This window comes from Notolepis coatsorum (genome assembly GCF_963971535.1).
Source record: "Notolepis coatsorum genome assembly, chromosome: 6".
NCBI lineage: Eukaryota > Metazoa > Chordata > Actinopteri > Aulopiformes > Paralepididae > Notolepis > Notolepis coatsorum.
This window is the reverse complement of record NC_140170.1, coordinates 177,782,645-177,810,427: the sequence shown is the minus strand read 5'-3', so window position 1 is coordinate 177,810,427 and position 27,783 is coordinate 177,782,645. Positions and strand designations below refer to the sequence as shown.

The window sequence follows — 27,783 nt, the reverse complement described above, 5'->3', positions numbered from 1 at the left end:
GATAAAGGGCGAGAATGTCTCCTTCACTATCGCAGCAAGCGGGCAGCCAGAGAGACGGTATAGGATTACTAATGCTTTCACCAGCCAAGAAATAGGCCTGTCGCAGTACACCTACCCCATCGCCAAGCTGATGGATAAATATGTGCACCTGCGTCAACTACCTATACCGCTCATAGACGGTGCCACCCCGACCCTGCTGATAGGCTCCGACCATGCAGACCTCATCGTCCCGATAGACCGGGTCCACACAGGGCCCAGAGGCTGTCCTGCAGCAGTCGAGACCCGCCTAGGATGGACATTACAAGGCCCCCTCGCTAAGTCTCTTAACCGAACAGCAGCCACTAACTGCCTCCACTCCAGAGTGACAGAAGAAGACACCACCCTCCTACAGCATGTCGAGAGGCTATGGACACTAGAGACAATGCCCTTTAAGAACGAAAAGAAAGACATTCGTTCCAAGGAAGACATTTACGCTATAGCCCTCCTCGAGCAGGGGACAAAGAGAGTCAAAGTCAACGGAGTGATGAGATACGCAACTCCACTCCTGAGGCGAGAGGGTATGCCTACCTTCCACGCCCCAAAAGAAGCGACGGAGCGGTATCTATTGAACACAGAGCGGCGCCTAGCCAGAGACCCCGCTCAAGAGACGGTGTACCGCGCTGAGATTAACAAGCTAATCACAGCGGGACACATAAAGAAAATTGACATTAAAGAGGCCGATCAGACGACCGAATCATGGTACGTGCCGCACCACAAAGTCCACCACAACGGCAAGGATCGTATTGTGTTCAACTGCAGCTACCAGATCGGATCACAAAATCTGAATAAAGAGCTCTTGCCCGGCCCAACACTCGGCCCCTCTCTACTAGGCGTGTTACTACGTTTCCGCCAAGACAAGGTGGCCATCAGCGGCGACATCAAAGGGATGTTCCTGCAGGTGAGACTAGTGGAGGAGGACAAGCCCCTGCTGCGGTTCCTATGGAGAGAGAGGATCGGGGATGAGCAACCAGCCATCTATCAATGGGAAGTCCTCCCTTTCGGAACCACATGCAGCCCATGCTGTGCTACGTTTGCACTGCAAAAACACGTCGCAGAGGACCCAGCAGCTGATGAAGAGGTCCGACAAAGTGTAGGAAATAGTTTCTACGTGGACAACTGTCTGAAAAGCGTCTCGACGCCAGAAGAAGCCGAGGCCCTTCTACTCAAGCTCCGCGCCTCCCTGATCAAAGGCGGCTTTGATCTCAGGCAGTGGGCCAGCAGCGACCCGCAAGTATTGTGCAGCCTCTCCCCCGAGGACAAGGCAGCAAGCAGCGAGACCTGGATGGCGACCATCCCAGGAGAAGCCCAAGAAATGACATTAGGACTAGTCTGGCGCTTCAAAACAGACTCGCTCCATTATAAACACACACCCCTGACCAAGGAGCAGGGAAGGTCGACTGCACTACCGACCACCAGACGGAGTGTATACAGAACACTCGCCAGACAATATGACCCGTTGGGATGTATTCTACCTTACACCACCAGGGCAAAGATGATTGTAAGAGCGTTATGGGACAAGGACCAGGGCTGGGACGACCCCATACCCGAACACCTTGCATCCACATGGAGAGAGTGGGAGACGGAACTCAGCTCACTCCCAGGTGTCAACATATGCCGCAGCTACTTCCCACCCACAGTGAGGCCGGAGACGTGCCAGATGGACCTGCACGTCTTCAGCGACGCCTCCGAAGTAGCCTACGGTTCGGTGGCCTACTTGCGTGCCCGAGAGGAGGGAGGAGAAATACATACTGCTTTCATCCTGGCTCGCTCAAGAATAGCCCCACAAAAGCAACAATCTATCCCGCGTCTAGAGCTCTGGGCAGCCCTAGCAGGAGCGCAACTCGCCACGTTAATCCAACGTGAACTCACCATTCCGGTGCAAAGAACAATCTTGTGGTCAGACTCCACGACAGTACTCACATGGATCCGGTCTGATTCGTGCAGATACAAGGTCTTCGTGGGAGTCAGAGTCACAGAGATTCAAGATTTAACAGAAGTAGCAAGCTGGAGGTATGTGGACACAAAACACAACCCAGCTGACGTCATCACCCGGGGAATGTCCCTGGATGACCTCACCCGTCACAACCTATACAGTGACGGGCCAGAGTTCCTCAAGCTCCCGGAAGAAGAGTGGCCTACACCCACCCTACGGGAAGCGAGTAAAGAGGAGGCCGAAAACAAGAAATCTATGTTCTGTGGATTGAACACACTCGTCTCCACAGACCCCGACATAGACGATTGCCTCACCCTAGAGAGTGCGCAGCTAAAGACATTCCTGTGGCACCACCCAGAGGTTCAGCTCACTACTGACATTACAGCAGCTGACTACGAAGAAGCAGAACTTCTTCTACTACAACGAGCCCAGAGAGACTCGTTCCCCGATGAGCTAGACTGTCTACAGGGAGCAAAGCCCGTCCCATCAGACAGCAGACTGCTCCACCTAGCCCCCGAGAGCGACGCCCATGGTCTCATCAGAGTGGGTGGTCGTCTGCGGAGAGCTCCAGACTTACCGGATGACGTCAAGTACCCGATAGTCTTAAACAGCCGACACAAGGTCACAGAGCTGATCATAAAGAAATACGACGAGGATGTGCATCACGCCGGGGCAGAGAGAGTCTTCGCGGAGATCAGACGTCGTTATTGGATACTGCAAGGGAGAGAAGCAGTGCGGCGCTTCCAGCGAACCTGTCTAGACTGTCGTAAGTGGCGAGCGCAGCCCAGTATACCCCGGATGGCTGACCTACCTCCCTGTCGCCTCCGACTCGGCGACAAGCCTTTTCACTCCACCGGTATGGACTGTTTCGGCCCGCTGTATATAAAGAAAGGAAGAGGAACCGAGAAGCGGTGGGGTATTGTATTCAAATGCATGACCACCCGAGCGATGCATATAGAACTCCTTCCAACCATGAGCACAGACTCATTCCTTATGGCCTTCCGAAGATTCACATCGCGGAAAGGCAAACCGTCTATATTATTGTCTGACAAACTGATCAAACTTCAAAGGCGGAGAAAGAGAGCTGAGAGAGAGCTTCCAAGCTATGGGCCCAGAACTTAAGACCCACCTCGCTCCATCCCAGATTGACTTCCAGTTTAATCCCCCGAACGCACCTCACTTCGGTGGAACTTGGGAACGAGAAGTACGTTCAATAAAGACAGCCCTGTACGCCGTGCTTGGGGCCCAGACCGTGGCGGAAGAAGTCCTAATGACAGTCCTCACGGAGATCGAGGGAGTATTGAACTCAAAGCCCCTCGGTTACGTCTCAAGTGATGTAGCAGATGTCGACCCAGTCACCCCCAACACACTCTTGATGGGGCGGCTGGACCCCGCGCTACCACAGACAATGTACAGGCCTGAAGAAGCGAACGGCCGAAGAATGTGGAGGTACAGTCAAGTATTGGCTGACAAGTTTTGGAACAGCTTCCTACTCCACTATCTACCGTCTCTACAGACCCGCCAGAAATGGGTGAAAGAGAGAGACAATTTGACAGAAGGAACAGTCGTCATGATTATCGACCAGTCACTACCCCGAGCTATGTGGCCGGCTGGCCGCATAAGCAAAGTGATCACCGGTGCCGACGGAAAGGTCCGAGCAGCCGAAGTGCTCGTCCAAGGACGGATCTACACCCGACCCGTGGCGAGGCTAATAGAACTGCCAAGGCTCCCCGATACTATCGATGACGACCATGACCCCATGACTTTGTGAACTGCCCGACCCCTCACAACAGACATTGAGTAGTGGACAGTGCGGTTAATCTGTCTCTGTTTAGCTAATTAGGTGGGACTAATTAGGAGGCGGCTGTTACAAAGGATCAGATTAAACCGAATATATATATTTATTGATTGATATATATTGCATAGTATTTGTATATCGTTTGATATCCCTTGTATATTCCTTGTACATATACACGGAATATCCCTTTAGCCTAGTACAGACCATAATATTTCATTCTCCTATTGGACAGCGGTCCACAGGCGCCAGGGCCGTGCCTCCAGAGTCAGGTTCAAAGCCACCGTCAAGACATGTCTGTACATGCCCGGCCTTGCCCAGGAATACGAGACAGAAATTAGGTTGGCACTAGATTGTTCGCCGTGCATATAAATATGGCGCAGGTGAATACAGAAGTAGAGTTACCCAATAAGTTGAAGCCTCACCCACGATACAACGTGCAGTGAAGTATGGCCTGTTTGGCCCCAAATAGAGCATTGAGACCGCGTGCGAATTAATAACTGAATTGTCAGAGTTTGGCGCTATACCGTCGAGTGCGACATATTTCTATTAAGTCAGTAATAGTCTATTTGTGTATAGTGTATCGTGCGGCTAAAGTTCTACAGTGACCAGCATCACCAACGCTTCCTCGTACCAGCTAGAGTGCTTATCCAGGCTGGGCTGCTTTCATGGCGCTTTCACCCGAGGAGACCTAGACGAGAACCGTGTGGACATGTACACTGGATTAATCTACCCGACGACTACATAGCCCTTTGCGGCTGGATTATATTTGTTTTGGTCCTGTGATTTATGGAGCGGAGAATCGCCGACGCCTACACGTGTGGGATTTACCCTGTGAGGAGCCACGTCGAGTCTGCGCCTCAGAGAGCCTGAGGCCGGCTAGCTTTCTTCACTGTGGAGCTACAGTCTACGGAGAACAGCTGTATTCGTCTGTGGATCAAGAGACTATTGCACCGTCTCCTGTACTTGGAGTCTCCTTAGTCATCGTTGACCAGACTCTCTACTACCGACAGATCCTCTACCCCTGCTGGCTTACAACCGGGGGGACCCTTCCAGTATCTCCCGCTATATATTACTAGTGTACCATAGATATAATTCCCTAAGATTCAGGTTGTATAATTACCTCCTGCGTAACCAGAGAATGGACATTCATTATTGATTTGCCTACGCACATTCCTTTGCCTTATAAGCGCATCCAAAGTAAAATAGAGAAGTATATTATGTACCTTTTGCTGCAATAAATACTTAATTACAACTTTGTGTGGAACCGATTCATTGTGGGAAGTGTTCATCATATTTATATATCATGTACTGTATGGCCAGTAATTAAAGTACATAAAGCGGTAGTGGTTTAATGATACCATACTTATCAATACAGTCAGGGAATTGTACCCCTCAGTTACAATGGGCATTCAACCCGCACGGGGTAAACCCGAGAAAACTCGGGTTGGGCAATCAAAGTGTTAACATCGGCACTCGCAACTGTACAGTGTCCCTGTCATCATACAGTGTAACAGGGTCATTGTTACTGCAAGTGCTCCCTGCTGGACACCAACAACACCACCAGGTCCAGAGGACAGAGTGCTCCCTGCTGGACAACAACACCACCAGGTCCAGAGGACAGAGTGCTCCCTGCTGGACACCAACACCACCAGGTCCAGAGGACAGAGTGCTCCCTGCTAGACAACAACACCACTTTCCCACAACAGCCTTGACTGGGGCTTGAACCAGTGGACACTGTATGATGTACATGAGAGTACTGTATGAGGTAAATTAATGTTGAGATAAAACCCAACCAAAGTGAACAAATGTAGCCCAAAACTGAAAGTATTATAGTATATTATAAAACAGGTAGGTCCGATCACGCATTGTGATTGGTCGAGACTCGAGAGCATTCTAAACCGTGAGTATATTCATGATATACTCACGGTAAAATCACCATGAACATTATATACCACTGTGCTGGCTTTAGATCGTTGTAGAAAGTTTCAACTGCCATTCATCAAACGGTAACTGTCAACATGACCTACTCCTCGAACAACGTTACGTTTGATTTAACGTACCCGCTAACACAGGCCTACATCTACCGGTATTCATAAAAACAGCATTATTAGACATGCCAATCTAACGAAAGACGAGCTGGACGCGCTGGAGAAAAGTCATAATGACATCAACACCACCACGTCGACGGCCTGTCGTCCAACTCCCGGAACTGTCCAAGGTGCTGATCCCCCAAGGCGCTGATGACTTTCTCAGACTTTCGCTTGCATCAGCCTAATACGTCATTCGTTTGCATTGCCAAGCTGGTCGATCCATTTGAAATTCCATAGCAACGAGACATCTTTAGGAGAGAAAGATTTCTACGCCAAGTTCACTGAAATCGATATAAAAGACCCTAGAATTATCTGTATTCATCCTATATTTTTCTCGACGGTGCAACTTGCTGTATAAAAGCAATAATACACTTGCACCCGTGGGATGTCATGAACATTGCCACTCTGTGATGACATCCCACGGGTTCTCGTGTATTATTCCTTAATTATTACTGCACTAATATTCAGTACATCTTCACCAGCATAACGCCGGTCACCTTGTGATGATAGAGAAACACAAAGGGCCCAACAATTGTAATTAAAAGTCATATCATCGGAAAATCGACGATCGCAAAGAAAAATGTGAAATTCACCCAGATGACTTTGTCATGATTGAAGTAAGACGTCTTGAATAATGTTCAGAATCCTGGAGCATCTGCGGGTCCATCTGGTGGAGGCGACGCGCTGCTGGCGGCTCAGCCAACAGGTTGGGTTCCCTGCTCTCGCGGCAGATGGAGAACGGGCCCGACGCGCTGCTCGTTAGGGAGCCGGTCTGGGCGACGCTGTCAGCTGCAGCGGGAGGTTTGTTACTTTATAGCTCCGCCGCTGTGTGGAAACACTCTCTGTAGCTGTAGTTTTTTATGGTTATTATTATGGATTTCTGTTTGTTTTTAAGTTAGCATGGAGTGAAACGACTCGTCTCGTTACATGGCGTAATCTATAGGTAATGTTATGGCCTCGACTCTTAGATCGTTGGACTCTTGTCTATCACTCTGCCCTCAGATGTATCACTGGTCTCCGCTCCCTTCCTCCGCTCTGTTGCAGAGTTTAAGACCTCTAATCAGTGTTGATCAAGTTGTACATGTTTTAATTGATTTGTTATCCTTGCTTCTGTCTACTCTCGTCTTGTTGTTTTAAAAAGACAACGCTGGGTGTATTTATTGAGGTCTGAGAGCATGTGATCCAATCCAGTCCCAGAGCGGCCCTGGGACCAGGCACATGCACACATAGAGCCCAAGGGGTGCTTGAGCACCTGCCTTTTTGAGCCTCGTAAAAACTCGGTTAAAACACACACAGGTATAGTGCCCTTTTCAGCCTTTGAGCACCTGCCCCTCTAAAGTCCTGTGCACGTCCCTGCCTGGTGGAGTGGGGCAGAGCGGCCCTGGCACAGTGTGGCATGGTGGAGTGGGACAGAGTGGCCCTGGGACAGTGTGGCATGGTGGAGTGGGGCAGAGCGGCCCTGGGACAGTGTGGCATGGTGGAGTGGGGCAGAGTGGCCCTGGGACAGTGTGGCGTGGTGGAGTGGGGCCCTGGCACAGTGTAGCGTGGTGGAGTGGGGCCCTGGCACAGTGTAGCGTGGTGGAGTGGGGCAGAGCGGCCCTGGCACAGTGTAGCATGGTGGAGTGGGGCAGAGCGGCCCTGGCACAGTGTAGCATGGTGGAGTGGGGCAGAGCGGCCCTGGGACAGTGTGGCATGGTGGAGTGGGGCAGAGCGGCCCTGGGACAGTGTGGCATGGTGGAGTGGGGCAGAGCGGCCCTGGGACAGTGTGGCATGGTGGGGTGGGGCAGAGCGGCCCTGGGACAGTGTGGCGTGGTGGAGTGGGGCAGAGTGTAGCGTGGTGGAGTGGGGCAGAGCGGCCCTGGCACAGTGTGGCATGGTGGAGTGGGGCAGAGCGGAAGGGGTCCCGGGTTGTGAGGCGATATAGCAGACTGAGGCTGGGGGGGTCCAGACTCAGGCTTGGGTCCAGACTCAGGGCTGGGGGGTCCAGACTCAGGCTTGGGTCCAGACTCAGGGCTGGGGGGTCCAGACTCAGGGCTGGGGGGGGTCCAGACTCAGGGCTGGGGGGTGTCCAGGCTCAGGGCTGGGGGGTCTGCACAGAACTGCATATAGAAAAACACAATAAAAAACACAGAGCAAAAATACAAAAAGGCAATGCAGAATTACAGAACAGACAGGACTGAAACACTGAATTAAAAGGCTGGTAGCTGCTCACTGAGACAGAGATTAAAAGGCTGGTAGCTGCTCACTGAGACAGAGATTAAAAGGCTGGTAGCTGCTCACTGAGACAGAGATTAAAAGGCTGGTAGCTGCTCACTGAGACAGAGATTAAAAGGCTGGTAGCTGCTCACTGAGAGAGAGATTAAAAGGCTGGTAGCTGCTCACTGAGACAGAGATTAAAAGGCTGGTAGCTGCTCACTGAGACAGAGATTAAAAGGCTGGTAGCTGCTCACTGAGACAGAGATTAAAAGGCTGGTAGCTGCTCACTGAGACAGAGATTAAAAGGCTGGTAGCTGCTCACTGAGAGAGATTAAAAGGCTGGTAGCTGCTCACTGAGACAGAGATTAAAAGGCTGGTAGCTGCTCACTGAGACAGAGATTAAAAGGCTGGTAGCTGCTCACTGAGACAGAGATTAAAAGGCTGGTAGCTGCTCACTGAGACAGAGATTAAAAGGCTGGTAGCTGCTCACTGAGACAGAGATTAAAAGGCTGGTAGCTGCTCACTGAGACAGATTAAAAGGCTGGTAGCTGCTCACTGAGACAGAGATTAAAAGGCTGGTAGCGTTCTCACTGAGACAGATTAAAAGGCTGGTAGCTGCTCACTGAGACAGATTAAAAAGGCTGGTAGCTGCTCTCTGAGACAGAGATTAAAAGGCTGGTAGCGTTCTCACTGAGACAGATTAAAAGGCTGGTAGCTGCTCACTGAGACAGATTAAAAGGCTGGTAGCTGCTCACTGAGACAGAGATTAAAAGGCTGGTAGTGAGGGCGGTTAGGTGGCGTAGCGGAGATTGCGTTCGTCACCAACCCCGGAGCTGTGAGCTGGATTCGCCTGTTCGAATCCAGCTCACAGCTCCGGGGTTGTCACCAGCTTGGCTGGTCGTTCACACTAATACAATTGGCTGTATTAGAGGGTGGGAGAAGCTGGCGGGGTGGGTCCGGGTCGTTGTAAACAGCGACTCCTACAGTTCGGTCGGGGCGCCTGCTAAGTGCGGATAGGACCTGAGTGGGATAGTGTGATCCTTCCACACGCTACGCCCTCTCAGGGAGAATCCGCGCTGCCAGGTGAAAAGAAGCGGTTGATTGGCTGGACGTGTGTCGGAGGAAGCACGTGATAGCCTCCACTCTCCCAGATGATCTGACTGTGGGGGGTAAGTGCGCAGCGACCAGGAAGGGGATTGGGAATTGGCATACGACTAACATTGGGATGGGAGAAAATCGGAGGAAAATGAAAAAAAAAAAAAAAAAAAAGGCTGGTAGTGTTCTCACTGAGACAGATTAAAAGGTTGGTAGCTGCTCACTGAGAGAGATTAAAAGGCTGGTAGCTGCTCACTGAGACAGATTAAAAGGTTGGTAGCTGCTCACTGAGAGAGATTAAAAGGCTGGTAGCTGCTCACTGAGACAGATTAAAAGGTTGGTAGCTGCTCACTGAGAGAGATTAAAAGGTTGGTAGCTGCTCACTGAGACAGATTAAAAGGTTGGTAGCTGCTCACTGAGACAGAGATTAAAATGCTGGTAGCTGCTCACTGAGACAGAGATTAAAAGGCTGGTAGCTGCTCACTGAGACAGATTAAAAGGTTGGTAGCTGCTCACTGAGAGAGAGATTAAAAGGCTGGTAGCTGCTCACTGAGACAGATTAAAAGGCTGGTAGCTGCTCACTGAGACAGAGATTAAAAAACTGGTAGCATGCTCACTGAGACAGAGATTAAAAGGCTTGTAGCGTGCTCACTGAGACAGAGATTAAAAGGCTGGTAGCTGCTCACTGAGACAGAGATTAAAAGGCTGGTAGCTGCTCACTGAGACAGAGATTAAAATGCTGGTAGCTGCTCACTGAGACAGATTAAAAGGCTGGTAGCTGCTCACTGAGACAGATTAAAAGGCTGGTAGCTGCTCACTGAGACAGATTAAAAGGCTAGTAGCTGCTCACTGAGACAGAGATTAAAAGGCTGGTAGCTGCTCACTGAGACAGATTAAAAGGCTGGTAGCTGCTCACTGAGACAGATTAAAAGGCTGGTAGCTGCTCACTGAGACAGATTAAAAGGCTGGTAGCTGCTCACTGAGACAGAGATTAAAAGGCTGGTAGCTGCTCACTGAGACAGATTAAAAGGCTGGTAGCTGCTCACTGAGACAGATTAAAAGGCTGGTAGCTGCTCACTGAGACAGATTAAAAGGCTGGTAGCTGCTCACTGAGACAGAGATTAAAAGGCTGGTAGCTGCTCACTGAGACAGAGATTAAAAGGCTGGTAGCTGCTCACTGAGACAGAGATTAAAAGGCTGGTAGCTGCTCACTGAGACAGATTAAAAGGCTGGTAGCTGCTCACTGAGACAGATTAAAATGCTGGTAGCTGCTCACTGAGACAGAGATTAAAAGGCTGGTAGCTGCTCACTGAGAGAGAGATTCAAAGGCTGGTAGTGTGCTCACTGAGACTGAGATTACGGACTGGCACGTGGTGAATGGACTGGAGAGGGATTGATGAGTAGATGATTCACAGCTGGGAGCCTGACCAACAGCACACCTGATCCCCATCCCGCCATTAGGGGGAGAGGGAGAGAGGGAGAGAGAGACAAGAAAAGGACATCCAACGGAATACAACCACCATAAAGACTGTCAATCATACAAAAAAATCCTTCTGTAATGTACTGATTTCTTCTGATTTCTCTGTTTGATTGTTTTGTTTTGTTTGGGTTTGGCAATGTAAACGTATGTTTCCCATGTCAATAAAGCCCATTTGAATTGAATTGAATTGAATTGACACACACAGCCTAGGAGAGAGAGAGGGATGTAACAATTACTACTACTAATACTACTACTACTATTACGTTATATATATATATAGTTTTAAATATATATATATATCCACCTTTGATTGTAAACTACTCCTGGGAAGTGGGAACATGTTGTTTCTGCAGACAGGAGCAACATCAAGCAGGTTAATAGACGTGTGTTTTCTAGCAGGTTTGATCGTTTTGATCTCTTTTCTGTGTTCAGCAACACCACATGGTTCTTAGATCAAAGAGGGTTTTCTATCATCCTAGACTCAGAGGCTAGAAACCGTCTCCGCTGCAAAAGGCAAAGAGGAGAGAGAGTGGTCTGGTTCGGAGGCCATTGAGCTGAGAGTGATTAACCGTCGATATGAACCCTGACCTCATCTCACGTCACGCTGCGGGATTTAAAAATCGATTTCAAGTCACTCGGACACGCCGCCGGGAGCAATTGAACAGGGAACCTTGTGATTACCAGACGACTGCTCGTTAGCCTGCACCTTGTGTATACTGTTTACCTTTACTAATAGTATATCTCCAGGTACAAATGATTCTGTTGCCTATATTTATTGTAACATCTTCCATTTACTTGGGTATGTACTTTTAGTTTTCTGAATAATAAAATAATTTCTGAAAATATGGCTGGGGCTTAACAGGTTAAACTGTAAGACTGTAAACTGTCTCTCACATAATCACATCATAATAACAAAGCCACACTCCTGCTCTCCTGCAGATCACCTGGAAGGTGTTAGGTGGGGGAGGGGTGTTATGTGTGTTGCAATGGCCCCTGGGTAAAGTTGTACAGCATGCATCGTTAACAGAAAAAGCTCCACGCTTTGAAGCTATTTTGTATTTTATCATTATTTTTGGCTCAAAACAAGCTATTGCGGTATCATCATGGTTAATAACACATAGATTGAAAAGTATCCACCCGATTTGTACAAGTGATGGCATACATTTTGAAGGCATGAACCTGTACTTTCATATAAAAAAAATTAAGATGGCCTCAACAAGACCCTAAACTCTGTGGTCACATATTTTCATTTCTACGGTCAAGCTGCTGCAACATGTTTTTCTTTCCCACGGCTTTTTGGTTGGTTTGGGGAGCAATGAAGAGCCGGAGAAGGTGAGTTTAAGCCAGTGATGTGAGGAGTGTAACACTGAGATAAGGGTTTTGTGTCGGCAGCACACCTCTCTCTCTCTATGAGGAGCATCGGAGGTTCAGGCTCTGGAGCAGGAGATTAGAGACATTGAATGTGGGTTACGTCTCCATGAGGCTATTGCAGGATAAGAGGAAGGCTGTATTTCGGCAGGAAAGAGGGGGCTTATGGTAAGAGCTCATTCTGTTAGCACGAAAGATATGGATGCTCCAACTTTTATCCGAAGTGCTTTACAGCGTATGCCTCACATTTACCCGTTCACTCACACATTCTCAGACCGACAGCGGAGGCGACCATGCGAGGTGCCGACCTGCTCATCGGGAGCAGTTAGGGGTTAAGTGTCTCGCTCAAGGACACTTCGACACGCTGCCCGGGAGGAGCCTTAATCATTTCCTTTCTCACACCACACACTCACGCACACACAAGTCTGTGCATGCACACACTCAAGCCCGCACCTTTGACCTTTGACCTTCCCAAAGGACCTCAGGAAATGAACGGTATCAGCCTGATGTTTCCTGAGCTGCTATACATTTGGAAACAGCCAGTGGCCACATATCAGTATTTTTTTAAGTCGAGCTGAAGCTTTGCTGCGAGGCTACAAGGCTCCGGAGGGGAGAGTGTATTAAATGTATACGTATATGTTATCATATTATTGGTTGAAATTGGTTTGTGTGCGAGCCTACGTATGTAGCATGTAGCAGTTTTAGAGGAAGAAAACATGATTACATTTTTATATAAAAATACGGAGACATTGACTTTTTGTATTTCATTTGGAACATATTGATAGGTGTGCCGTATGACTGGGGAAATGGTTTAAAACGTTTTCCTCAAAATTCTCTCTTAGAATTCAGCCCCTCTATAGCCCCCTCTAGAGTCTTGTATCTCTGGTATAAAATCCAATGATGTTATATTAAAGCTACAATATGTAAGACTTTCACTTGGATGAGGGCCATATAGATCCAACCTGACTATCACTTTCTTTTTTCAGGTTCATATCATTTTATTTAGCTTTATGAATGAATGAGTTTATGAATGAGTGAATGAGTTTATTTATTTTAAAAACAAATGAAATAAAACAGAAAATGTTTAATAAAACAATAAAGTAATAAAGAGATATTTTTTCTTTAAACAAGCAAAACAGTAATGTTCGAAAAGGAGTAGGATGATGTGTAAACTTGTGTATTCCTACCCCCTTCACACTGCACACACTTCACACTGCACATTAGCTTATGCAACTCATATTAGCTCATTTTCATACAACCCAAATGTCTACACTATGAAAAGAAAATATTATGAAAAGAAAATATCAGTAAGAAAACTAATGATAATCCCGCCGAGCACTAGCCCCTGGACAGGGACGCGCGAACCACTCCACAAACTGAAATACACATACTCTAACCCCCCTCTCTATCACAGAATTACTTTTGGATGTTACCCGGGAGTGAATTGTTTCGTGCTCTAAACATGATTTGTGCAGTCTTAAACTCAGCCAGGTCCCTGAGTTTCATGGCATGTGATTTTAAAAACAGTGTGTTTGTGTGTTCCAGATATCCTACTTTATGTAAGGGATAATGTATAGCTACGAGGTCATTGTCGCAAAATAATTGACCGACACGGAGTTTAAAATACCGAGCCGCCTCGGCGAGGTGTTTTAAACGTCAGTGAAGGTCAATTATTTTGCGATGATGACCGAGTATAGCTATACATTATCCCGCTTATTACATGGCTAACTTAACAATATACCTAATTCATTTGACAAATCGCAGTTGTTCTGTGGCTCTGTCAGCCCAAATAAAGTGATTATTATTATCGCAGGCAGCCCGGCAGGTGTGTCTGATTGGCTGCACTGAAACAGTGGGGCTTGATTACTCCAGCTGCGAAAAACAATAATCACCGGTGGTTATCGAAAAATAATTCACCGCTGTCGGGGGCTATTGACCAATCACAAGCAAGCATTTCGGCGAATGTGAAAACGCCATGTAATAATGATAATTAATTGAGTTGAGATTTCTTGCAATATTCTCCTCAGCATCCCCGCCATCTTTTGTGTGTGTGACATTGAGCAGTCCTTTTGTGATCCATGGCCTACTTGTATGGTTTTGGTTTTGCCTCCCGTTGGATTTTTTTATTGGGCTAGTTTTTGTCACGCTTTATCAATATCCCGTTCTTCATAAAGGTTGTTCCAGTTTTGTGCTATCAAATCAATTCTGAATGCATTTATGGATTCATCTGTTCTTATTCTCCTGCGAGTGATTATATGGTCCTCTTTCTCCTTCCCACAGTTACAGTCATAGATCACAAAAACTGGCAGGTGGTCACTGATGTCATTCAAGAGCAGTCCGCTCACCAAACTGTTTTCCATGTAATCTGTGAATATATGATCAAATAAAGTGGCACATTGTGCCGTTATCCTGCCTGGTTTTGTGATCAATGGATATAAACTCAGACCATACATTTTGTTGATAAATTCATCTGTCATTCTGTGTTTGTTAGGATTTATCAAGTCAATGTTAAAATCCCCACAGATGAATGTAACCTTCTGTGTCTTGAATAACACCTCCATGCAGTCCTTGAATGTTTCAATGCTGGAATCTGGAGCTCTGTCTACACAACTGTCAATCATGTGTTTTTTTGCTTTTCCATGCAGATCTCTACTGTGATACAATCCATCAAGTTGTCAATGGTAGTTGACATGCATTCTACAACCTTATATTTGAGGCTATTTTTAATATATAGGGCTACACCCCCACCTCTTTTCCCAATCCTGTTAATATAATTGACTTCATATCCATTCAACTCAAAGTCAACTCCTTTCTCAGAGCTAAACCAGGTTTTGGATATTGCTATGATATTGAAAGGTTTATGGAATTGCTCTAAATATTCTTAATGTTTTGATGGTTAGCATATAAGCTTCTGCTGTTGAAGTGAATAATAATAATAATAATAATATGTATTTATTTATTTATTTATTTATTTAAATGTATTGTTTGTTTTATAATAATTGTATCTGTACATTGTATTTTGAAGAGTGCTATATACTGTAACTTCAGATGACTGACTGGCTGGCTGACTGGCTGACTGGCTGACTGGCTGACTGACTGGTTGACTGGTTGACTGGCTGACTGACTGACTGGCTGGCTGACTGGCTGACTGGCTGACTGGCTGACTGACTGGTTGACTGACTGGCTGACTGGCTGACTGGCTGACTGACTGGTTGACTGACTGACTGGCTGGCTGACTGGCTGACTGACTGACTGGCTGGCTGACTGACTTGCTGGCTGGCTGACTGGTTGACTGACTGACTGGTTGACTGACTGGCTGACTGGTTGACTGGCTTGCTGACTGACTTGCTGGCTGACTGGTTGACTGGCTGGCTGACTGGTTGACTGGCTGGCTGACTGGCTGGCTGACTGGTTGACTGGCTGGCTGACTGGTTGACTGGCTGGCTGGCTGACTGGTTGACTGGCTGGCGGACTGGTTGACTGGCTGGCTGACTGGTTGACTGGCTGGCTGACTGGCTGGCTGACTGGTTGACTGGCTGGCTGACTGGCTGGCTGACTGACTGGTTGACTGACTGGCTGTCTGGCTGTCTGACTGGTTGACTGGCTGGCTGACTGAGGTTATAGGTCCTGGGCTGAGAGACAGCAGTAGAACAGTTTAATAGTTTAATATGGACCAATAGTTCCCTCTAGTGGAGAGGACATAATAACACACACACACACACACGCACACACACACACACACACACACACACACACACAAGCACACACACACACACACAAGCACATACACAAGCACACACACATGCCACACATGCTTTGTTTTGAATCCAACACACACACACACACACACACACACACACACACGCACACGCACACACAGAAAACAATTGAAGTGACATCTATTCATTTAATCATATAATCACTAAGATATGCACATACTTTAACCTTGGTATACCAATTATGCAGTGTAAATATTATTTCCCTGCCCATACAGTACAAGCTAATCTCTGTATAATATATGTGTTGCTGTTGTTGTTTGGTCATTTAATTTAACTTAATTTTTTGTAGAATGACTGTATCCAGTCGATCAGGACAGATTCTGGTACAAAGACATGATTTACCTGATCCTGATTCTCCTCTTCTCCTCCTTTCCTCCTATTCTCTCTTCTCTCACCTCTTTCTCTCCTCTCTCATCCTTCCCTCTCATCTCTTCTCCTCTCTCCTCTTGTCCTCATTTCCTCCTCTCATCTCTTCTCTCCTCTTCTCTTCCTCTCTCCTCCTCCTCTCTCTCCTCCTCTCCTCCTCTCCTATTCTCTCCTCTCGTATCTGCTGTTCTCTTATCCTCCTTTCTTCTCCTCTCCTCCTCATCTCCTCTCCTCTCTCTCTTCTCCTCCTCTCATCTCTTCTCCCCTATCCTCTCTTCTCTTCTCCTCTCATCTATTCTCCTCCTCTCTTCTCCTCTCTCTTCTCCTCCTCTCCGCTCTTCTCCTCCTCTCCACTCTTCTCCTCTCCTCCTCTCCTCTCTTCTCCTCTCTCTTCTCCTCCTCTCCTCTCTTCTCCTCTCCTCTCTTCTCCTCTCTCTTCTCCTCCTCTCCGCTCTTCTCCTCCTCTCCTCTCTTCTCCTCTCCTCCTCTCATCTCCTCTCTAGATATCAACATGGCTGGAGAGCCTAAGCCTACTATCAAAGCTAAAGGTCTGAAGAGATCAGCAGCAGCTTCTCTCTACAGGTAAACTCACCTTGTTCAAGTCATCTTTCAGACCAAGAACTATACAGTATATGTCTGTTTTAAAGCTGCATGATGCAAGACTGCCACTCTTGGGTTGTGAGCGGTAACTGTGGAGGACGAGAAAACTCAAATGACTTGAAACGTTGGACTTTTCCATGTGTCGTTCACGTTTGAATTGTTTTTTTCTTGATTAGTTTTGACATCAAAATTAGAAAATATTTTGAATTAAATATTATTCAAAATGTTTTTTTTTACAATATTGAAATTGACATGCCTGATATTTAAAGGTACTATAGATAAAATGTTATTTACAGTAATCATAAAAAAAAAAAAAGCTTTTAGAAAGGTGCTAAATAAAAGTATTGTTTTTCCACAAAAATATTTGATTGATTCATACATTTATCATTTAAATGTTTGTTGTGGGTCCAAAATGAATGCATGTATCCCCTCCCTACTTCCCATTTCCCCATGTGGAATGCACCTGATTGGATAAACAACATGCTGGTGCTCTAGTGCGACATCTAGTGGCTGATATTACACAGACTGCTATTCTACAGACAGCTGTAGCTGCTCACATCTAACAAGCTTGGCCAATGAGGTGTCGGTTTTCAGTGAAGACATCGCCTCCCACTCAGCCTGACTGGCCTCTTCTTTCCCTTTTTTTTTTTTTTATCCACTTTTTCTCCCATTTTCTATATTTTTCTCCCATCCCAATTTTGTATCATCCAATTCAACCCTCCCCTGTCTCGGACGCTGTTTCTTGCCTCCCACAAGCCGGCTGCAATGTGGACTAAGTCATACATAGCACAAGTCCCCTCCGGTACTTGAGGTAACAGCAGTCGCATCTTTTCACCTGCGCAGCTCGATCTCTCAGTGGCAAGGAGTAACGCGTGGGAGGCTCACGCTGCCCCCGACACTTCCTGATTCTACTGCGCAGGCGCACCAACCGACCTGTAGGAGTCGCTGTCCACAACGCCCGATCCCCACCCATCAGTTTCCCACCCCCTAATACGGCCAATGTGTAATAGTATGAACGACCAGCTAAACTGAAAGCAATGTGGAGCGCTGGGCTCGAACAGGCGAGCCCAGCGTCTCCGCATTCGTGGTGAGTGCCTTGCCCACTACGCCACGTAGCCGCCGGCCTCTTCTTTCCTTAAAGAAACACACCAACATTATGATGAAATGCACTTACCATCTTCTCCAGAGTCAGACAAGGTGCCAATTTCATCTCTGTGCGTTCAGTAGAAAGCTATCCGGCTGCAAGCTAGCCTAGCTTAGCACAAATGAATGAAAGCGGATACGGATCACTAGCCTAGCTTAAATCTCCGGGAGGTTTGGCCAACAGCTAGGCTAATGGTCCGTCTATTGTCTCCTGATTCTTTATGTTTTGATTCTAGTTGTTTATATCCACTTTCCAGATTATTGAGTGTCTGCTGTTTGGCCGTCTTGATAAATGTCAGCAGTCAGGTTCACCTCTCCATTGTCATTCTCTGTCAGGTACATCTCAATATCTCTCAAGGAACCCCCTTATGATAAGACCCTGCTTTACTTCCCCCTCTCTCCTCCTTTAAGCGTCACTCTAGCAAGTGATGCCTTACGCTTACGTTATCATTTATTTTTTTTATCCACTTTTTCTCCCATTTTCTATATTTTCTCCCATCCCAATTTCGTATCATCCAATTCAACCCTCCCCTGTCACGGACGCTGTTTCTTGCCTCCCACAAGCCGGCTGCAATGTGGACTAAGTCATACATAGCACAAGTCCCCTCCGGTACTTGAGGTAACAGCAGTCGCATCTTTTCACCTGCGCAGCTCGATCTCTCAGTGTCGAGGAGTAACGCGTGGGAGGCTCACGTTGCCCCAGACACTTCCTGATTCTACTGCGCAGGCGCACCAACCGACCTGTAGGAGTCGCTGTCCACAACGCCCGATCCCCACCCATCAGTTTCCCACCCCCTAATACGGCCAATGTGTATTAGTACGGACGACCAGCTAAACTGAAAGCAATGTGGAGCGCTGGGCTCGAACAGGCGATCCCAGCGTCTCCGCATTCGTGGCAAGCGCCTTGCCCACTACGCCACGTAGCCGCCCACGCTTACGTTATCATTATACACACCAGAGTAAAAAGAAAACATTTCCAGATCTCGACCCGATGCCCTTCCTCCGTTTTCGTTATGCCAATTCCCAATCCCCTTCCTGGTCGCTGCGCACCTACCCCCTACGGTCGGTCTGGGAGAGTGGAGGCTATCACATGCTTCCTCCGACACATGTCCAGCCAATCAACCGCTTCTTTTCACCTGGCAGCGCGGACTCTCACTGAGAGGGTGTAACGTGTGGAAGGATCACACTACCCCCCTTAGATCCTTTCCTCGCTGAGCAGGCGCCCCGACCGAACTGTAGGAGTCGCTGTTTACAACGACCAGGACCCACCCCGCCAGCTTTCCCACCCCTAACACTGCCAATTGTGTTAGTATGAACGACCAGCCAAGCTGGTAGCAATGCCGAGAGCTGGGCTCGAACCCAGCATCTCCTGCACTAGCGGCGAGCGCCTTGCCCACTGCGCCACTTAGCCACCCTCCCTCATCTTCATCTTAAGATAAGATAAGATAAGATGTTTGCACACAGCACAGTGCATAACAGGAAACACGATTTATAGTCTAACGTTCCATGTGCATTCAAACTCCTATAATTGCATTGTTCAGAGATGAGATAAGATAAGATATTCCTTTATTGATCCACTTGGGGAAATGTGGGGGTCATAGCAGCATGGGGGAGGGGAGGTACAGGCATGGGCATGGTAATAGAAGAAAGACATAAATATAGGCAATACAATTTGATCTGAATATAAAGATATGAGAACAATAAACAGTGTAAACAATATATATTAATAATAATTTATTATTATTATTAATAATAATCATAATTAATTAACAATATCATTCACTCTTCACACTAGTCCGACCATGCAGGTGTAACTGGACCAAAGGTGGCTCAGATCAATTGTATTGCAGTTTAAAATATTGACTATGCCACCGTGCGACTTTCACCCAAAGAATACATTTATCAATTTGACAATCAGTTGGTAGCTCTTTTCAAAACCCTAGGATTTCCACCAACACAGGAAAGTCCACAAATTAAGTCAGAGACATGGATTCTTATATCAAAATATAATTTTGTTTTATTTCAATATAAAATATATAAAACAGGATGTCATCCAGAACATAACTGACCAGTATCTGTAATTGTCCGTAATTGTTCCTTCAAAGTAAGAAATAATAATCTTCCCCTCGCTACTTATACTTCATTCAGTCATTTCCAAATCTCCTCTCCTCTGTCTCTCCTCTGTGTGTATGTCATCCCCTCCCATTGTCGACGTCTCCAACTCTCATCCTCGTCTCTCTTCATCCTCCTCTGAGACCCTTCTGTAGTGACTCAGCTTCTCCTTATGATCCGTCCTAGCTCTCCTCGTCACTGCTGGTCCTCCAAAACACTGGCTTCTTGTATAGATTTTGATTTGATTTGATTTGATTAGGGATCCCCATTAGCTGGTGCGATAGCAACCAGCTAGTCTTCCTGGGGTCCACACACAAAAAAACACACAAAAACAATCACTATTGCAAAAAACTAAATTATTAAAAGTCAGTACACACAATGCATAATGAACCTACTGTAACAATTAATATAGCTAAAATTACATTAGTGTAAAACAAAAACAAAAAATTACTTTACAGTGTTAAAAACAATTTAAAAACAATTTAAGATTTAACAATTTAAGATTTAAGATTTTTAAAAGTGAATCTACTGTAAATGCAGCAGAGGTTCCAAGGCAGGCCATTCCACAGAGTTAATGCTCTAAAAATAAAAGATCTCCCCAGAGCGCTGGTTCTAGGACCTGGCAATTCAAGCTGCCCACTACTGGAACCTCTAGTGTAATGCTCGTGCACAGTATTACTAAAAACAATCTGATTATGTATAAAAACAGGAGTCTTACTGCTCATGACCAACTTGAACAGCACAAGTATATCAAAAGACAATCTATTTTCAACGATAGGAAGAGAGTACAGCTCAACAAAAAGGTTGGCATCCAACTAGAGTGGTGCAGATGCAACAGTAAAGTGCAACAGTAACCAGGGGTGTAAAGTGCTTGAGTAATTGTACTTCGTTACAATACTTAAGTACTGTTTTTGGGGATTTGTACTTTACTCGAGTATTATTAGGTCTGTCTACTTGTACTTTTACTCAATTACATTTCAGGAAAAAAAAAAAAACGTTTTACTCCTTACATTTAAAATGCAGACCTACAAAGTACAAAGTACAAATCTCGCAGGTCCAACCATTTTAATTCGTATATTTGTTTCTCTGGCCGAACTAATGTTAACGCTATTAATCCTGCGGCCGCACTTTATTTAAATTAACAGACTAGAAATAGACAGTCAGAATTTTTCTTTAACTTTAACTTTTTAGTACTTAAGTACATTTAAAAGTAGAAACTTTTTTACTTTTACTCAAGTGTGTTGTTAGCCAGATTCTCTGACTTTTACTTGAGTACGATTTTGAGACGGTACCCATACTTTTACTTAAGTATAATTTCTGGGTACTTTTTACAGTGTACAGGTGATTAAACTGGGTATAAAATATATAAATTAGTACCACTAATAGAGTATAGTGCTAATCAGATGTATGTACAGAGTTGTAGTATTACAATGTACAGTGATACAGGTATAAAGACACTATGGTAGTAAGTCATAGTAACTAGCAGCATAACTAGTAAGAGTAGGTCACCAATATGTACAGAAATAGTATCTACAGATATGTAAAAAGAATTATATGCATGCAGGTATGTACATACAGATGTGGATAGATATATATACGGTAAGAATAAATATATCTATATATATATATGGTATATACAGCATTATTGTACGTGATATGATACAGAGTTATATGGGTAGACTATAGTATGAGGTAGGTAGTTATGATTATTATAATTACTATGATTACAGTGTAGGGCAGTTGTAGACAGTGAAAGCAGTAGGTAGGTATACATTGAGTACAGGAAACAAAGTTCAAAGTTCATACACCCAGACTATATGTTCTGATGTGTTTGTGTTACAGTTATCTGTTACTTGAAGGTCCAGTCAGAGTTTGGGTCCTGACTACTGTATGTTCTGATGTGTTTGTGTTACAGTGGCTACGAGTTTGACTATGACTACTACAAAGAAGACTTCTATGACAGGTGAGAGGAGAGACGGAGGGAGGGAGAGAGAGAGGGAGGGAGAGAGGGAGGGGGATGGAGAGAGGGAGGGGTGGATGGATGAATGGGGAGAGGAAGAGAGAGGGAGGGGTGGATGGATGGAGAGAGGGATGGATGGATGGATGAATGGGTGGATGAGTGTTTGTGTGCGTGTGTATGTGTGTGTGCATGTGCGTGATCTCTCCAGCCCTGCTGTCGTGAGTTGAGAAATGGTGATGTCCATGTGGTCCAGACTGAAGAGAAGAGTTATAACTGTCTGTCAGTCTGTCAGGGATCAAAGAGCAGCCCGGTCTCTACATTCATCCTGACGGCCCGTCCCTCCCTCCCTCCGTCCCCGGCTCTGGTTTTGTTCCCTAGCAGATCGAGGATTAGGTTTTTTTTTAATTGAACCTCGTCCAGACCCTTCGTCGTATATTACTGTTCTCAGCCTCCACATGTGTTTACAGTAACTCAAAGCTGAGGAAGATGTCCACAGCGGTGGCTTGGAGAGTACTACAGTTAAGCCATTGATATATGAACGTCTGCACATTGTCAAATAATAACCTCCAGATGGCGTCTCCACCGAATACGTCAAATAAACTTCAAATGTCTCTCAACAGCTTGTCTACACCTTTACCCAGTGGTGGAAGACGTACACCGTCCCTTTAAGTAAAAGTAGAAACACTCAGAAGGAGTACTGTGGTTAAAGTAAAAGTCCTCCATTCAACGTCTAAGTGAAAGTAGAGAAGTATTTGCCATCGTATGTACTTAAGTCTCTAAAGTAAAAGTACACATTCTACATGACGTTTGTGTATCCATTGACCTCTGTAGGTTGTGTCAAAGTGGTATGTGGTCCAGCTATGCTGCTCTGATTAAGTCCTCTTGAAGTTGACAGGCCTCAAATGTGAAAGTATAAGTATATTACAATCTTAATCGTAATATAAAATGTTTTATTTTTGTATATATTATGTTTTCTATGCAAATTCCTTTTCTTCAAAGTTACTAGTAACTGATGGGTTCAGATAAATGTAGTGGAATAAAAAGTACAATATTTCCCTTGAAATGTAGTGGAGTAAAAGTATAAAGTTCCCTCAAATGAAAATACTCACATAAAGTACAAGTAGAGTAAAAATACTTAGTTACTTTCCACCACTGCCTTTACCCTCATTGAGAATGCAAGGATCATGCATCCTTTTTACTATTTTGTACCTTACCACTCTGTTTATATCCTTTTTTTTTTTTATCCACTTTTTCTCCCATTTTCTATATTTTCTCCCATCCCAATTTCGTATCATCCAATTCAACCCTCCCCTGTCACGAACGCTGTTTCTTGCCTCCCACAAGCCGGCTGCAATGTGGACTAAGTCATACATAGCACAAGTCCCCTCCGGTACTTGAGGTAACAGCAGTCGCATCTTTTCACCCGCGCAGCTCGATCTCTCAGTGGCGAGGAGTAACGTGTGGGAGGCTCACGCTGCCCCCGACACTTCCTGATTCTACTGCGCAGGTCGGACAACCGACCTGTAGGAGTCGCTGTCCACAACGCCCGATCCCCACCCATCAGTTTCCCACCCCCTAATACAGCCAATGTGTATTAGTACGGACGACCAGCTAAACTGAAAGCAATGTGGAGCGCTGGGCTCGAACAGGCGAGCCCAGCGTCTCTCCGCATCCGTGGCGAGCGCCTTGCCCACTACGCCACGTAGCCGCCCATCACTCTCTTTATATCCTTATGCTACTACCTCTCATGCTAATATGTCTATACAACAATGAACATTGTTACTCAGCTGATAGAGTTGTACCCTTCTTGCTGTCTTGTCGTACAGAACTTGTAAGTCGCTTTGGATAAAAGCGTCAGCTAAATGACTAAATGTAAATGTATACAACTATGCACTCAAGTTTGCCACTATTTGACAAACAATGCCACTGACCCTTGGCTGTCAGAGGTGTACCCCTCCTGCTGACATGTTGTTCACAATTTGTAAGTCGCTTTGGATAAAAGCATCAGCCAAATTACTAAATGTCACTGTAAATCTATGAATATGCAAATTGCCAACAATCACCCATTCCGCAGCTTATATTCTATCAAGACATGTCAGCACCTACTCAGCTTTCTGTGTAGCTGAAGATAAAGGTGTCAAGTCACTACATATTGGACCACGAGAGGTTCAACCTGACATCACACAAGCAACTCAGATTTCAGAGAAGTACAGAGAAGCTCTCCCTCTCCAAGGGAAGAATGTGAAAAAGGCGCCATAGTGACAAGTACTGCACAAATAACAATCTGTATAGTCAAAGTCACAAATAACAATCTGTATAGTCAAAGTCACAAATAACAAGCTGTATAGTCAAAGTCACAAATAACAATCTGTATAGTCAAAGTCACAAATAACAAGCTGTATAGTCAAAGTCACAAATAACAATCTGTATAGTCAAAGACACAAATAACAATCTGTATAGTCAAAGTCACAAATAACAATCTGTATAGTCAAAGTCACAAATAACAATCTGTATAGTCAAAGTCACAAATAACAAGCTGTATAGTCAAAGTCACAAATAACAATCTGTATAGTCAAAGTCACAAATATCTGTATAGTCAAAGTCACAAATAACAATATGTATAGTCAAAGTCACAAATAACAATATGTATAGTCAAAGTCACAAATATCTGTATAGTCAAAGTCACAAATAACAATATGTATAGTCAAAGTCACAAATAACAAGCTGTATAGTCAAAGTCACAAATAACAATCTGTATAGTCAAAGTCACAAATAACAAGCTGTATAGTCAAAGTCACAAATAACAAGCTGTATAGTCAAAGTCACAAATATCTGTATAGTCAAAGTCACAAATAACAAGCTATATAGTCAAAGTCACAAATAACAATATGTATAGTCAAAGTCACAAATAACAATCTGTATAGTCAAAGTCACAAATAACAATATGTATAGTCAAAGTCACAAATAACAATATGTATAGTCAAAGTTACAATTAATCTATGGGACTAACATCTATGTTGCTATAGAACAGAGGATGAACCAAGACAGAGAGGGGCTATTTAAGACCACACTATGGACTAACATCTATGTTGCTATAGAACAGAGGATGAACCAAGACAGAGAGGGGATATTTAAGACCACACTATGAACTAACATTTATGTTGCTATAGAACAGAGGATGAACCAAGACAGAGAGGGGATATTTAAGACCACACTATGAACTAACATTTATGTTGCTATAGAACAGAGGATGAACCAAGACAGAGAGGGGATATTTAAGACCACACTATGAACTAACATTTATGTTGCTATAGAACAGAGGATGAACCAAGACAGAGAGGGGATATTTAAGACCACACTATGAACTAACATCTATGTTGCTATAGAACAGAGGATGAACCAAGACAGTGAGGGGCTATTTAAGACCACACTATGGACTAACATCTATGTTGCTATAGAACAGAGGATGAACCAAGACAGAGGGGATATTTAAGACCACACTATGAACTAACATTTATGTTGCTATAGAACAGAGGATGAACCAAGACAGAGAGGGGATATTTAAGACCACACTATGATCTTAACTAAGCTAACCTCTGTTGTATTACTTGTTCTGTGTTTGTCAAGTGCTTAATAGTTGAGTTGGGTATCAATTAATTCAGTCTCTCCAATACAATAATTATCTTGTTGTCATATTTACCACTACTTTACTTGTTAATACTCATTGATTTGTTGGCGTTATGTCATAACATCATGGCCTTATTATTTAATTGTCATAAAAGATGAAGTGATTAAAATGTAATATGATCATTGAGAGAAGTAGTTTGTGAAATCTATTTTATATGCATCAAATATGAAATGTGTTCCCAAAGGTCCCATCTCTTTGCAAACTCCCAACATGACATCAGCACATCTGAGAGCCTATGAATCTCAGACAAAGCCTATAGGAGATGTTTGCACACAACACAGTGCATAACAGGACACACGATTTATTGTCTAACGTTCATGTTCATTAAAACTCCTAATTGCATTGTTCAGAGATTAGATAAGATATTCCTTTATTGCTCCCCTTGGGGGAAATGCAGGTCTCATAGCAGCATGGTGGAGGGGGAGGGGAGGTATGGGCAGGGTCATTGAAAGACAATAAATATAGGTAATACAAAATTATGTACGGTAGACAAAAAGGTGCAGATGGATCGGCTATACACCCTACGCTAGAGTCCGTGCAGGGTTTAGTAGTTAAGAGTCATAACACACACTGCACTAGAGTCTGTGAGGGTTTAGTAGTTAAGAGTCATAATACACACTGTGCTATAGTCTGTGAGGGTTTATTAGTTAAGAGTCATAATACACACTGTGCTATAGTCTGTGAGGGTTTAGTAGTTAAACTTAAGAGTCATAATACACGGGCGGCTATGTGGTGCAGTGGGCAAGGCGCTCACCATGAATACTGGAGACGCTGGGTTCGCCTGTTCGAGCCCAGCGCTCCACATTGCTTTCAGTTTAGCTGGTCGTCCGTACTAATACACATTGGCAGTATTAGGGGGTGGGAAACTGATGGGTGGGGATCGGGCGTTGTGGACAGTGACTCCTACAGGTCGGTTGGTGCGCCTGCGCAGTAGAATCAGGAAGCGATGGGGGCGGCGCCCCTCCAAAGCGCAGACCCCTGACGCTGAAAGATTGCGCCGCGCAGGTGAAAATATGCGACTGCTGTTACCTCGAGTATCGGAGGGGACTCGTGCTATGTATGACTTCGTCCACATTGCAGCCGGCTTGTGGGAGGCAAGAAACAGCGTTCGAGACAGGGGAGGGTAGAATTGGATGATACGAAATTGGGATGGGAGAAAAATAGAAAATGGGAGAAAAAGTGGATAAAAAAAATAGTCATAATACACACTGTGCTAGAGGTATAGAGGTACTCTGTGGTATAAATACTACAATACTATCTCTATTTTGATCACCATGTCTCTATTTTCATCACCATACCTCTATTTGTATCACTACACCTCTATTTTGACCACTACACCTCTATTTTGATCAGTGTCTATATTTTGATAAAGGTTGTTATATAAATACTGTCCATTTACTTGGAGATTCACAAGCATAATATTAAATGTTGAGGTAGGGAGGTGAGGTCATATCCTGCAGGTGAATGGGGAAATATACAGTATACCATACAGTATCTGTCTATCTATCTATCTATCTATCTATCTATCTATCTATCTATCTATCTATCTATCTATCTATCTATCTATCTATCTATCTATCTATCTATCTATCTATCTATCTATCTATCTATCTATCTATCTATCTATCTATCTATCTATCTATATCCATCCATCCATCATCCAGCCCATCAGCCCCTGTCTTGATCCTGGTCAGGGGAACCCTGCAGTGATCCCAGTAGGCCATGTGTGTTAGGACATGGCTTCCAGCTGAGAGGCAGACGTGCCCACAGTGCTGATTTACCTCCGTGTGAAGTGTGAGTCAGTCAGGCTGCTAGCCACGTACTGTGTAACCCTCTCAGGGGAGCTGGGTTCACCCTGGGACTGTTTCACACCATAACCACCAGGAGCCGCATCCAGCCTTTCAAGTGGCAGAGACAGGAAAAGGCCTGTTTCTCCTTCTTCTGATTTTCTGGCTTCAGTTCACTCTTCCTTTGGTTCATTTTCTTCTCTGATTCAGAAGATCAAACCCAGAGCTGCTCCTCAAACCCAGGTTCTGCTCATCAAGCCCAGGTTCTGCTCTCAGCTTGTACTGGACCTCAGCCAGGTCCATGTGTAAACGTGGTGCTTATTTAACACAGAGGGGGAAAGACTGCTCT

At 45.1% G+C, this 27,783-nt stretch overlaps 1 protein-coding gene across 1 annotated transcript in view; it reads left to right on the top strand.

Annotated features, from left to right (window-relative positions):
• raly (RALY heterogeneous nuclear ribonucleoprotein) overlaps positions 1-27,783 on the top strand; it is a gene marked incomplete at both ends in the record, with an annotated part of 74,835 nt that overhangs the window by 6,769 nt on the left and 40,283 nt on the right. The window contains 2 exon segments of the mRNA XM_084315849.1: positions 16,648-16,726; positions 21,915-21,962. Of these exon segments, the coding sequence (XP_084171975.1) occupies positions 16,648-16,726; positions 21,915-21,962 (127 nt within the window).